We start from the raw sequence: 13,857 nt of genomic DNA, 5'->3' as shown, positions 1-13,857 counted from the left end.
GTTCTGTATTTTCTGTAGTCTCTTCAGACAGCGTGCGGTGATGCCTACATAGAGTGCGATCCTATAGTCCAGCATGCTGGTGATGAGGGCCTGCATAACGGTCCATCTGGTGTTGACTGGGAACCACCTGAAGATCTTTCAGAGCATGCGAAGGGTGTGGAAGCAGGTGGCTATGATTGTGTTTACCTGTTCCTTCATGGATAGCTTGCTGTCCAAGATGATGCGGAGGTTGCGGTCGTTGTCTGACAGGGCAAGGGGAGAGTCGAGTTCCACAGGCCACCGTGTTTCATTTCACAGCGATGCACTGTTCCCAGAAATTAGCACTTCTGACTTGTCAGCTTGAAATAGTTGTTCTTCATCAAGTTGGCGACGTTGCTCATGCATCTGTGGAAGTTGACTCTGGCCCTTGAGGGGTCTTCTGACAGTGAGAGGATGAGCTGGGTGGTGCTAGCATAGGAAATGATGTTGAGTCCGTGTGATCTAATGGCTTTGGCCAGGAATGGTCATGTACGTGTTGAAGAGGGTGGGGCTGAGGGATGACCCTTGAGGGACACCGCAGAAGATCTTATGTTTGGTGGTGAATGGTGGGAGGTGGATTCTCTGAGTTCTTCCTGTGAGTTATGAGGTGATCCATTTGAGGGCGCCTCTCTGTATTCTTATTTGCTAGAGTCTGTTGATCAGAATGTGGTGGGATGTGGTATCAAAAGCAGCTGGCAGATCCAGGAGGATGAGGGCAGCCATTTTCACTGCGGTCCAGGAGGTCTCCGATGTTATCGGTGACTGCGATCAAGGGTGTCTCAGTGATGTGGTTGGCTCTGAATCCAAATTGCAAGGGGGTCCAGGAGGTTGTAGTGTTCCAGGTGTTTGGCAAGTTGCTGGTTGATAGCCTTTTCAAAGACCTATGCTGGAAATGAGAGCAGGGAGATGAGGCGATAGTTCTTTGGTTCTGAGAGGATGGAGGTGTTCATAACTTTCTTGAGCTCATTGCCAATTGTCTTGCTCTTGTGATTGAAGACGTGGTGGGGCAGGGGTCTGTGGGTGCTCCAAATTTCATGATGAAGATTGTGGCTTGCAGCGTGAGGGGGGGTCCCATTGGGTGAGTTGGTGTTCTGGGTTTGAGGTTGTGGTTGTGAGTAGGTCGATGCTGTCTGTGGCATAGGGTTGGGGGTTCAGTGTTTTTGTAGATGGCTGCAACCTTGTCGTGGAAGAAGTCTGCAAGGGTGTTGCGCAGATCTTGGGAGGGGGTGATGCCATTTCCGGAGGTAGCAGGGTTAGAAAACTCCTTCACAGTGGCAAAGAGTTCCCTGCTGCGGTTTGAGCTGGATCCTGTGCAGTCTGTTAGGGTGTTCTCCTTTGTTAACTTAAGGAGGTGGTGGTAATGGTTGCGTGGTGTTTTAAAGGTGGAGTGATCTCCTGACTCTTTGCTGGTGCACCACTTCCTTTCTAGTTGCCAGCAGCTGTGTTTTGTGGCTCTTCTAGCAGCTCCACTGGGCTTGGTTGGGTTGGTGGGGGCAAATTTGTCAGGCATTCTGTGATCCAATGGGAGATGTTCTCAGTGGCTTGATCTGGGTTGGATATTACTTTTGGGAGGTGCGAGTATCATTCCATTTTCCTCCTGGCATCTTTTTTCAATTTCTGTTCCTGGAGCAAGGTTTCAAAGTGTCACATTTACAAACTGTAGGTATCTGCTCCCAGTGGCTTGTAGCCCCAGTGCCATGTTTATAAGAGAAACATACAGCTATTTGTATGAATAAGAAGAATTTGTAGCGAAGACTGATGCTTCATAAATCACTAGGAAGTAATTGGCTTAATTGAAAGAAAGTGGAGAAGAACATTAGAACTTAATACTTTTCTTCACTTTAAATTCCTCCCATTTAAAAAGACTGTGGCGGCCCAGCGGGAAAGCCCCTGCAACGAGGAAGCCGGCGGAGTTGCAGGGGTGCGACGGGTGCAGTGGCACCCGTCGCGATTTTCACTGTCTGCAAAGCAGACAGTGAAAATCTGTATGGGGCCCTGTTAGGGGGCCCCTGCACTTCCCATGCCAGTGCCAGTGGCATGGGCAGTGCAGTGGCCCCCAGGGGCCCCACGACACCTGTTCCCGCCATCCTGGTTCTGGTGGTGAAAACCGCCAGAAACAGGCTGGCGGGAAGGGGGTCGGAATCCCCATGGCGGCGCTGCAAGCAGCGCCGCCATGGAGGATTCCCTGGGCCAGGGGAAAACCGGCGGGAAACCGCTGGTTCCCCTTTTCTGACCGCGTCTTTACCGCCGCAGTCAGAATAGCCCAGGAAGCACCGCCAGCCTGTTGGCGGTGCTTCCGCTGCCCTCCGCCGCCAGGGTTGGAATGAGGGCCTGTATTTTTTTTATTATAAATATAGCACAATATCTACTGGCCACTGGTAGCAAGAGAAACTTTGATCCCACCTTGCCTGCTTTTTGTAAATGCAACACTTTGAAGTGGAAGAAGATTAGAATGAAGAGTTAACTTAATCATTAAGGTACCTTTTCAATTTACATTTCTTCCATTTAAAAGCATTCAGAAACACCAATTTCTTCTCACACTCCAATACTGAATTGACAAGGACTTATATTTAAGAGTTAAATACCTCAGTGCTTCATTTCTTAAAGTCTGGGCACCATCCTGAGTCATACATATGACGCCAGCACTGCTTATTATCAGTCCCTGCTGCCAGCAACCTGATAATAATGTAAAATAAACACAGCTTTCCCTTAACTTTAAAAGGAAAATGGGACCCTGTGCTTATTTAAATGAACTCAAGACTCTGAACTACTTTGAAAGTATCTGCAAGCTAGTGGTAGCTTGTGATCGACTGGTTGGAGACACCTGCTATAATTTCTTTTTTAAATATATATCAAATGATATTTGGCTTCCCCAGAGAACTATTATTGTCTCACCTCACAGTTACTTGGTGTATCGTTTTGCCTTCAGGAAAATACTTTCATTAACAACTTGAGTGACTGACATCTAAAAACCACACTCAATCATCCCTCAATTATCACACTGTTTGTCACTTTCAATTCTTTATGTACCATATGCATTCTATACAGAAAGCATTTTTTTCCCAGCACAGCCAAAGCTAATGGAGCTGGTATTTGTGAATGACTGTGTGCATGGGCACAATAAAGCACAACCTGTTGACTTTGCCAATGCTTGTTAAAGCCTTATTCTCACTGACATGAATAATAGTCTAACGCTGTTGCGCTTCTAATTACAAAGAAGACAGAAGAGGGAATCTAAGCATTATCAACACTCGTTTCTGTTTCTGTCATCTCCTTGTGTCCTTATCCTAGTTCTGTGGGACTGCCTTGATCACAGGATATCAATGTCCTACCATTTGGAATGCAGAACAATTGCACACACCTTTTATTCTAGTTAAGGCTGCTCTCTAAAATGTCTAGAAATCAGATATGAGGAACCAATTGCTGTGATATGCACGTGACCTCAAAACTGCAACTGCCTTCTTCATTAAATACATTGTTGGCGCCAAAGGAAATGGTGGCTCCTCTTTGAGGATCCGAAGAGGGGAGTGAGGCCCAAGCTTTCCTTTGGCTTCCCCGATGCACCGAGCAGCACCACAACATCAGAATACACACTTGGATGACTCATAGAACTAGCAGTGAGCTTTTATTTGTCTGAGAAGACATTTTTATTGCAGTTTTTTTAATCGCTTGTTACACAGCAGACATGTGGAATCAGAGGAAGAGGTTGGGAGTGGCCCATTGTGTGTATACACGATCTCTCACCAGGAAATGCCTAGAATCTCCATCAGCCTATAAAACAGACTGCAACACTATAAACATGGCATTTTACCCATGTGCTTCCCTGTTAAAAGAATTGGAACACGTTTCCTGGAGCCTGATCCTAGTTTTCAACACATTTATTTGCTGCACTCCCATTTTATTAAACTCATCCACAGTGAATTGAATGTTCTCATGTTCTGTATATTCCAAATGTTTGGTTGTACTCTGGACCGAAATCTGCCTCGACACTTGATGGCCTGTTGAATCATCCCGACCACCCATTATTATCCAGGTTGCGTAGAGCACTATAATCTGAGTTAAAACCTACTAAAGTATTATAAAGGGATACAATAGAGAGGAAACATCAGTTATCAGAGTGGAATGTGATGAATGAGACTAAAGCGGACACTATGGATATTTCAAGAGGTATTTATTCATGGAAATTTAAGAGATACCATTAAGAAACTGGAAGCAGAGTTGCAGTTTCACAGAGAACCATATTTTTTAAGGATCTGTTTTCTTGAGATTAGATCTTTTTTTGGTTCCTTTGCAATAATTGCTTTGCTGACACACATCACTGTACTGGATACATTTGTATTTATATTTTTTATCTGGGCTTAGCATAATGAAGTGATCCATATTTATCTCTAGCTTACTCCCTTTCTCATGTCGAAATCTAAACATATTAGGCACCGGACATATAGTGAGGCTTCGACGACAATACAGCCTATCAAAAACTATACTTCTGTCATGGCAGCCACTCAGGACATTTCCTCCACAGCAATGGCTATCTTACTTAAAGGACTACTAGACATCTAAAAACTCAATTACCTCAGTTAATAACACAGTTACTGCCAATACACCGGAAGTACAATTTCTCAGGGGAGAAGTCAACTAATTCCAATCAATAATGCAAACAATGGACCATCACCTCATTGAGGTTGAATCAAGAATTGATTGTCTCCCTGATCAAAGCCATGACATTTGTTATCTCCAACCAAAAAATATTGATTTGGAAGATCGTAGTAGAAGGGACAGTTTTATAACTATTTCTTCCTGAACAGATGGAAAGGACAATATATTACAATTCCTTGCAAACTTCATTCCAACATTGATGAAAATCACTTTCCCACCACAACTCAAATGTCAACATGGACATAGAGTACGTTCCAGAAACTCTGCTCATATTTCTCAACCTTGTCATATATTAGTTTGCTGCCTTCGTCATCAACCAGCTTGTCAGATCATATCGAAGGTGAGGAAACACGGTCCATACACCTATGAACAAGCAAAGATCATCATTACTGCAGATTTTTCAGCTCCTGACAACCTTAAAAGGAAACAATTTCTGGCTCTTCATCCTAGGTTGCGAAAGAGGGAAATAAAGCATGGCCTTTCGGAACCATCCACTATGCTTATAACTCTCCAAGGAATAACAAAGGAATACTGTGATCCACATGACTTGGAGTCCTTCTTGAATTAATTGGATAAAAATAGACCCGAGATGGAACATAAAACTACAGCCCCCGTATCAACACAGAATCCAGTCAGTCTTACTAATAAAAAAAACTGTTGAGCGACACAGATGGGAAACTGTGAGACGTAACTGGTCTCGCGGTAACAAAACTGGAAAAGGACCATTGCTGAGAGACAAATCAAGATCACTGTTGAAAACCATGAAAATGGACATTCCCTGTACCATTTTTATTGCGTCTCTCTATGGATTTGTATCATACATGCTTTTACTGTTATATTTTTATTTATTTTCACCTTTCTTGTACTTATCTTCTTTCTTTCTCATACATTTTTCTTCTCATAATGTTGATCCATTCTTGAATATTGTGTTGGTTAATTTTAGAACATATACAGTGATTAATACATTTTATATGTTTCTTTCCCTTTCCTCCTTCCATTTTTTTCTGTTTATTGTGAAATTAATTTTCGCGTATTGCTCAAACTTTATTCCAGCCAAATATTTTATCTTTTTGATTTAATTATTATGTGGGGTATCATTATGTGATATTCATAATACTGTTGGCCTTGCTAACCTCTATTCCACTTCACCTTATAAGGACCTCCCCAGTTAAAAGTTTGAAGTTTAACATTTTCAAAAGCTGTTCTTCGTTGTCTGAATGTTTGTTAGACACATACCTGATCATTGTTCATAATTTTGTAGCTTGTACTCTTTTTAGACCGGTTCTCCATAACATACCTAATAGTGTTCTATTTTGTAACCTAGACTCACTGTCTCACACTAATATTGTATTTTGCTGTAATAACATATTTCTTTTTTACACACTTGTTGCCTAATATTAAATCTTTCTCTTGAATCTCTTACTTCAACTATGCATGAAGTATTCAAATGTCGACCCACATTTTGGATATAAGAGGTCATGGTTCCGGCAACACACATCCACCACAGTTTTTAACTTTTGTTCACGTTTACCATAATTAAGCATACCATTCTGGTAAGGTATCCATTAGACAATTTTAACTTCACTTCTTCACCCAAGAAAATCCCAGCTCCACTGTAATCAGGCGTTGTAGCACACCCTTGGCACACTAGGTATTTGGGGTGGGACCCTAGTGATGAAGCATGCCACCAACTAGGTTGGTGGGTGAGGGGTCTCTCACAAAAGCCGAAAGGGCCGCTGTGAAAAAACCTAAGGGGGTTAATAAAACCTAGCCGCTTCTCTCGCTTTTTTTTTCACACCAGGGGAGCAGCGAGCATGAAAAATACTGGGAAATGTGCTTGTTTTTCATAGTTTTAGATGATACTTGAGAAGACAAGCAAGCTCTCTTTTTATTGATTATTCTAAATGTAAGGCACCAGACAGTGACATAGTTCATATATTGTGGGGCTGTTCAAACATCTGCACCTTTTGGATCAGATTGAAGTTTATTTAAAAGAACATTCTTCCATTAACCTCTCCATCACAAAATTTGAAAAAATTACTTATAAATTACATTGCACCTTGTACCATTTTGACTGCATTTGGGGCCCCTTCTTGGATTCTTAATAGGTTATACTTTTGGTATGTTTTTATTACTGATGGGGGTATAATTATCTTCAGTTTCAAACTTATTGTCAATATACCTCTCTGTTCTTCTTTTTCCTTTTATTATTACTCATGTTGCATATATTTGCGCATTTTGGAGACCATTATTTATGTATGAAGCTTTGGTACTATGATAGAAGGATTTTCCTTTATGACTCTTTTTTGTCTTGTTACTATTCTAAACATAATTCTATGTATCATTGTTATTTTACATTTGCGTAGTGTTCTTTGATTACTGATATTATTTGTTTTATTCAGAATTTTCCATGGTCTATGGGATATCATGAACGGAGCTGGTTATTCCAATGAAGGCGACAAAGTACTCGCCAGAGTAGTGAACTTTTGAGTCAACATTTCTGTTTTTCAAGCAAAGGTAGAAAACATACTGCTGTCCACAAAGGTTTGTTCAGGGATGGCTCCCATGGACAGCCCTTAACAACCTCCAGCCCAGCCCCTTTCTGTCCCAGATTTTAGCACATTACAATGACATGACTTGTAAGAGGTGTGTGCTTGCGTAAGTTTAACATGCATACTACAAAACTTGAAGTTCTTCTAAAATCTGTGTTTTCAGGCTTAAATCTTAAAAAATGTCTAGCGACAAAGAAGAAACACCAGGGCCTGCAGCTTCACCACCCGCTTCACCACCTACACGTAGAAGTGCAAAAGGTTCTGCCAAGAGGCCGAAAAGCAAAGAGAATAAAACCCCTGGAAGTGGGAAACGAAAACTAAAGGCAACAAGTAAGAAAATAACAATATCATCAAGTGGTAGTTGTAAATGACATTTTGCAAGATGTACACAAACATTTCACTTGTCTGAAATTGCGTCAAACTGCAAGGTTCATTGGATGTGGGCTGTTGTAGAAATTCCATCCTTCAGAAAGATTTTTTTCTCAAAAGAAAATTTTAATCATGTTTAAAATATTTTTCTGCCTATGAATTTAAGTCCTTTAAAGGTAATTCCTTGTGTGATATTTCCTTTGTGTTACTGAAAACACACATAAAGTGACAGATCTTAGCTAGCTTTTCTGTCTTCCCTTCCATAAATCAATCTGCACATGTTTCAGGATCAAATTTAAGTGGACATATTTTGTTTTTACATATTTATTTTTGATAAAAATGTGATTCAGTAGTGTTGCTTGTTGATAATGTATAGCTCCTGTAAATCTGTATTTACTTTCTGCTCAGTATGCAGTCTGGGAGAAGTGATGCAAGCTCCCAGTTACATAAGAAATACGAAAATAACTCCTCTCCTTCCAAAGAGGGTTAATCTCTTAATCATTTAGATTATTTTAAAGAAAATAAAAGGCATCTAGGCATCTGCAAGTGTACCAAACACCCCTTTGTTTTCACTGGCATTTCAAGTCTTAATAGACCAGCAACTGTCTTAGAATTTGAGATAGTTCGTTTCAACTAGGTGGATAATGATGAACTTGGAGCACCAAAGCTCTAACACTGAATGGCAAAAGAAGACACCAGGAAGGTCAGTAAATCAATCCAAGAGTCCTGATTTATATGTTATAACTTTGGATCTCAACTCCTCTGTGTCATAATAGAGAGGAGATGGCACTGTCACAAATGGTTGATCCTCAGTTTATAATATTTTATGCAGCTAAATGAAGCACAGAAGTCAGCAGCTTGAAAGGTTAGGCTGAAAATGAAAATCACAATAGGTCCCAGCTGATGTTTGGCTAGACAACAGCTCTGCTTTGGGATATATCATTGTAGCAACAGGGTCTAACTTGTTGGTGAGTCCTTTTCTGATACTCTAGCATTAAGAGTCTTGAGAACGTCAAACAGTGATTTTGTCTTGGTTTCTTTTAAAGGTTTAGATGCAACAACTTCAAGAAAAGCAGCTCATAATCACTTTTTTCAACCTGCCCACACATAGAAGAAACTCAACGAAAAACATAACTCTATATTCTAAGTACAATAAAGCATAAATACAATTTAAGAATGGATATCACTGCCTGTGACATCATGGCTAAGATGGTTGATAACCTGGACAATGATTTCTTTGTCAGTGTCACACCAAAATGCTCATAGTTGGTATTTCAAGCACTAACTTGTGATCACTTATATCATGATCAATGTCACTGCACTGAGATGAGGACTACTGACCACATAGTCATTGTATCACAGCCACCAGCATTATAGTCACTGCCATCACTGCTGGTACTTCCATGCTTAGCTTGAATGTCATGTTTCACAGGCTGATTAAGAAAAAATTATTAGGATTCATGAGACAGTCGAATCCTTTTAGTCAACTTTTTGGAACATAGGAAATAGTATGCTTAATTGGAGGACCTCATTTTTTTCTGCCTTTTTGTAACAGGAAATTGTATTCTTAATCGGAACACCCCATACCTTTGCTACATATTTGCAAATATATACAAATGCATTTCAGTTGACATTTTGAAAAGATTATATTCTTGTCCATTGCAGGTTCCTCATTGGTTGAAATAAACACTTAAATAGTCCTCTCTGTGGGCAGGATCTCGTTATTGTTAGATAGAAATAACTGGATTTTGTTCTGTTTAGTTAAATACCTGCAGCATGTCTTAGGTTGAATGTTCTGTGTTTAGTTTACTTGGAAAACAGCCAAACAGTTCTAAAACTACTTTACAACAATACGCCATAAAACAGCCTTTGCTACAGAAATGCTGTTATCTGAGCAGTATTTGTCAGAAGCTGAAATGTGAAGCTCTTCCTTTAAAAAGCAACCCATTTAGATATCCTATCAGTTCACTGGGAAACTCTCACATCCTTGAAAAGCAAAAGTGATTTATAGGCTTTCTAGGGTTTTTCTCCCTGGATTCAATTATTTTTCCAATTGTTTTATTTTCGACTCCTTGGCATCCCTCTATGTCAAATATCCACTGGGCAGCTGAGAAGAATCCTTATGCCTAGTCCATGGTCTGCCTCTCAGAACCTTAGTCTATATAGTTTATATAGTTTATATGACTTTTTGCTGCTACATGGCTAAGGGTGCACTCAAAAGTTGGAAAGAGATACATCTCAGGAGAAAAGAGAAAAATGTCATGAAGTTCAGGGAAGCAGAAGCCCTTCAATTGGAGCAGGAAATAAACACTTTTCAGTAGGCCTACTTATTCCATTCTTTACTGATTAAAGTGGAACATATCAGAGCCAGGCTAGGTTCAGAGTGGATTTGCCTGTGGTGATGCATGGATCTACTATGCATACCTTGCCTGTATTTTCTTAGGCAGGGGACAGAATTTTACTCCTGCCTGAGCGGGAGCAGTGATAAATGCTGCTCTTGCCCAGGTGCTAGCAAAGTAATGGAGCCGGCTCCCACAGCACCCAGTATGGTGCTTGCTGGGGAGTCCACAGGGGCTTCGGGGGCTCACCGCACAGCCTTCAGCATTACAAATGTATGAGGTGCCTCAGTGGGACCCGGATCATCTAATGTTTGTAAAAAAATGAAAATAAAAACATGTTACTAACTCCTGCATGGCCCATGGAGACATTTGCAGAGAGCTGGCTGGGCCGCAGGGACCCTGGGACCACCCCACCCCGTCACAAAAAAACCTAAACAGCCCCAAACCAAACTTAAATATGTGAATGTCCCGGGTGGGCATCTGGACAACCAAAAAAAGCTTTTAAAAAAAGATAATAGATGAATAATAAATGAGTGGCTCCACTCCTCCTGTGTGGAGCGCTTCACAATGCCCTGTGAGTTTTCTATTTCCATTTATCTATTCTGTTGATGGCCCCTAGAAGGGGCAGGGGCACCACCAATCAGTTTTTAATATTGTAGGTACTGTATGAAATGCATCAGCCCCCTAGCAACATCAACAAACAGTCTTCTAGGTCATTAAATCCATGTCTCCAGAAGGGCTTGCCCTATTTTCCAAAGCACTTCTAGCTAGCGCTCTATGCTCTTCAACTGGACCCTCTTGTTGTTGTTTTTGTGAAGGCATTTTGTGGGCTGAAAAATGTTGAGACTCAATCATGTTTTTTTTAAATTATAAAACTTTGATAAATATTTTAAAACATTCATTTTTACTAAACACTGCATTGTGTGAATTCATGAAATATACATTTGATTATTGTTATTGGTGATTTTTTTTTTTTTTTACAAATATGATAGGTCTAATTAATATATATTGATATGCTCAACCCTCGATAAATCCAAGAGGTGCACTTTTCATATTTTGGTTTTGTGACTCTTTGACAAAGTCAATAAGTCTGCCTCAATTACAATAACACCCTTTATATTGTAATATTACGTAGTCAGCCTGCGCCCAATCCCATTTTGCGCATGGCCGAAGTCCATGTGCAGCGGCGCATTGGGCACCAGCGAGGCCCTGCGCCCAGCCCCACGCCACACATGGCGATCAACAATATACATTTTGTTAACAAAACATAGAAATTCACTCAAAAAAACTAAGGTTAAAGTAATGTTTTATTTAGAAATTGTAATAATGTGATACTTTACATTTAGAAAACACCTTACAAATTCACCGAGAAAACCAAAGGCTAAAGGTACGTAAACATACCGTTTCAAACAAACAACTCCACTGAAATTCATGAGTTATAATTACTCCGGTATTGGAACTTCCATAGATTTACATGCATGAATCATTCCCTGTTGTTGAGATGGGAGTCCCCAAAGTACCTTGAAATAGCAATGTAATGTCTAACATAGTGTATGAAGGCCCCAGGCCCTTCACTTTTGTAACATATCTTAGTCAATTTACAAAAGAAAGCAAAGATGGGTTTCAGCCACCGATCAGTCTGCTTTGCCTGCTATAACACTCCTGTGAGAAGCTCCAGTCCCTCAGATTTTCCACTGCACGTCGTGTTAGGGAGTCTCCACTGAACTGTGCTCAGCCATACCTTTTTACAGTTATTCCTGGGAATTTTGTTTCTGAATTTCTGTGAGTTTTCTCTTACACCAAACTAGTCATGTCAGATAAGGGGAAGAAGGCCTGCAAAACCTGTGGCAAAAGAGGCTTTACTTCGAGGATCCTCATAAAGACTGCATCTACTGTCTTTATCGAAACCAGTCAGCTAAGGATTGTAAGGTATATTGAATATTTTCCCAAAAAACCTTAAAAGACAGATAAGGAAGGCTGCTGTTTTGTCTCCAGAAGCTAAAATCTAGAAAAGAGCCTGTGTCTGGCTCTGAAAGCAAGGACTCGTCTACATCCTCAAGAAAATCACAAAAAAGGGACAGATCACCCCATTCTCATTCTTCTATTAAGCAGCCCAGAAAGCCTAAAAAAGACAACCCATGGCTCTTAAAAAGGCCCCAGTCCTCCAGATCTCCTCAGAGCCATGCACATTCTGAGAAACATAAGGAAAAGAAAAAACAATCTGCCTCATCAGAAAAGCTGAAAAAGTTAGCATCTGAACCTCCTACACCACCTCCTAAGGTTCAACCCTCTTTTAAAAAAACCTTCTTCTGTACCACCCTCTGACAAGCAATTGACGAGCAGTCCACCATCGACGAGAGCCTCTTCGTGGACCCTGTCAATGACAAAGACATTTACAGCAGCATTGACGAAGGCAGCTACAAGCACTCTCTACAATATGCACCGCTTCTTACTTTACAACGATGACGACACCTTTGTTGGCAGCGTTCACTGCTAGACCGTCAATGCTGAAGATTTCCTGCACCTCCTCATCGACGATAGGGACAGCGATCCCGCCGTCGAAGTACATCCCACTGTTAACGTCAGACACCGACAAGGACTTCTTCATTGATAGAGCAGAAAGTTTTCATGAGGTTGATCCTGGTCACCTTGTTGACCCAGTCGATGACCTTGTTGCACTGTCGATGAGGGGAAAAAACTGAGAAACCTCCAAGAGAGAAAAGACCAAGTATCTGACCCCATCTCACACTTCTCCAAGTAAAATAACTCCTCTGATACTGGCACATCTATTGGATGAGGAGGATTCACAAGAGGAAGGCCTCTTTGGTGTGGCACACAGCACATCTGAACGGCATGTAAAATGCCAAGAGGAAGAAGAAGTGTATGATGCAGAAGGGTATGATCTGCAGGGATACTGTGCTTCTCAGGAGCAATACCAATACCATGAGGAGTTTCCTGTACCTTGGTCACTCATCTCAGACCTGCTATTCATGCCCGCCAACTATAAAAAAACGTTTTTCACCTACATATTTATTTACGCAACAAGTGACTACACCTGCAAGGTCCCCTACAGCACAACCTTCTAAACCCAGACATAGGCCATTACAATTGCCTGAGTTGGTAAGACACACACCTCAGACAGCCCTTCTTTAGGACCCAGATACTTCAGATGAGGACAGGGAGGAAGACAAAACAACGCGGAGTGGGATGATTACCTCATACCCTTATCATCCTCTACTTCTCCTCTACCAGTGGATTCCACACTTGGAAACATTGGGGAATTTCATAATTTATTAGAAAGGGTGGCAAAACTGTTTGCTCTCCCCATGCCCGTTAAGCAGACAGACTGCTTTCTTTACGATTTTAAAGAGCGATTTCAGAAGAACGTAAGATCTATGCCCATCGTCAACTACATTTGGGAAGAAGCCTTTAAAGTTATGAAAGACCCAGCCACAGTACCTACTGTTTTGCCGCGCCTGGAGAAAAATTGCAAGGCACCAGAGGAAGCTCCAGCCTGTCTAATTGGGCATCCTAAACCAGATTCCATGATCACTCAAGCAGCCCAACATAGATCAAGAAATCCTTCTATCCCAATATCTGCACCCCTGGACCAAGAGGGTAGGTGCCTGGACAATATTGGGAAGCGCTTCTCCTCAACGTCGGGGCTTACTGTCAGGGTGTCCTGGACCTTGTCCAATTCGGCCACACCCTAGACTTCATACAGATTCCACCACCAACTCCCCCTCATGCCTTTATTCAGAAGCATCTCCAAATTATCAAATTGGAAGTGTTGAACATGCTCAAGAAGGGAGCGTTGGAAAGAGTTCCTGTTTCACAAAGTGGGGGAGGGATTTTATTCCCGCTTCTTTCTGGTCCTCAAAAAGTGGAAAGAATGTCACCTAATTCTAGACCTCAGAGCTTTA

General features: G+C 41.3%; 1 protein-coding gene across 2 annotated transcripts in view; it reads left to right on the top strand.

Moving 5' to 3' along the window:
• The window catches only part of DNAI3 (dynein axonemal intermediate chain 3), a 623,392-nt gene that overhangs the window by 65,398 nt on the left and 544,137 nt on the right, over window positions 1–13,857 (top strand). For both annotated transcript variants that reach the window (XM_069232274.1, XM_069232273.1), the window contains exon 2: window positions 7,390–7,556. In XM_069232274.1, coding sequence (XP_069088375.1) covers window positions 7,406–7,556 — 151 coding nt within the window. In that variant the 5' untranslated portion in view covers window positions 7,390–7,405. The remainder of the gene's footprint in view (window positions 1–7,389; window positions 7,557–13,857) is intronic.

The sequence above is a fragment of the Pleurodeles waltl genome, chromosome 4_2 (genome assembly GCF_031143425.1).
Source record: "Pleurodeles waltl isolate 20211129_DDA chromosome 4_2, aPleWal1.hap1.20221129, whole genome shotgun sequence".
Classification (NCBI taxonomy): Eukaryota; Metazoa; Chordata; class Amphibia; order Caudata; family Salamandridae; genus Pleurodeles; species Pleurodeles waltl.
This window is presented reverse-complemented; position numbering and strand designations above follow the sequence as displayed.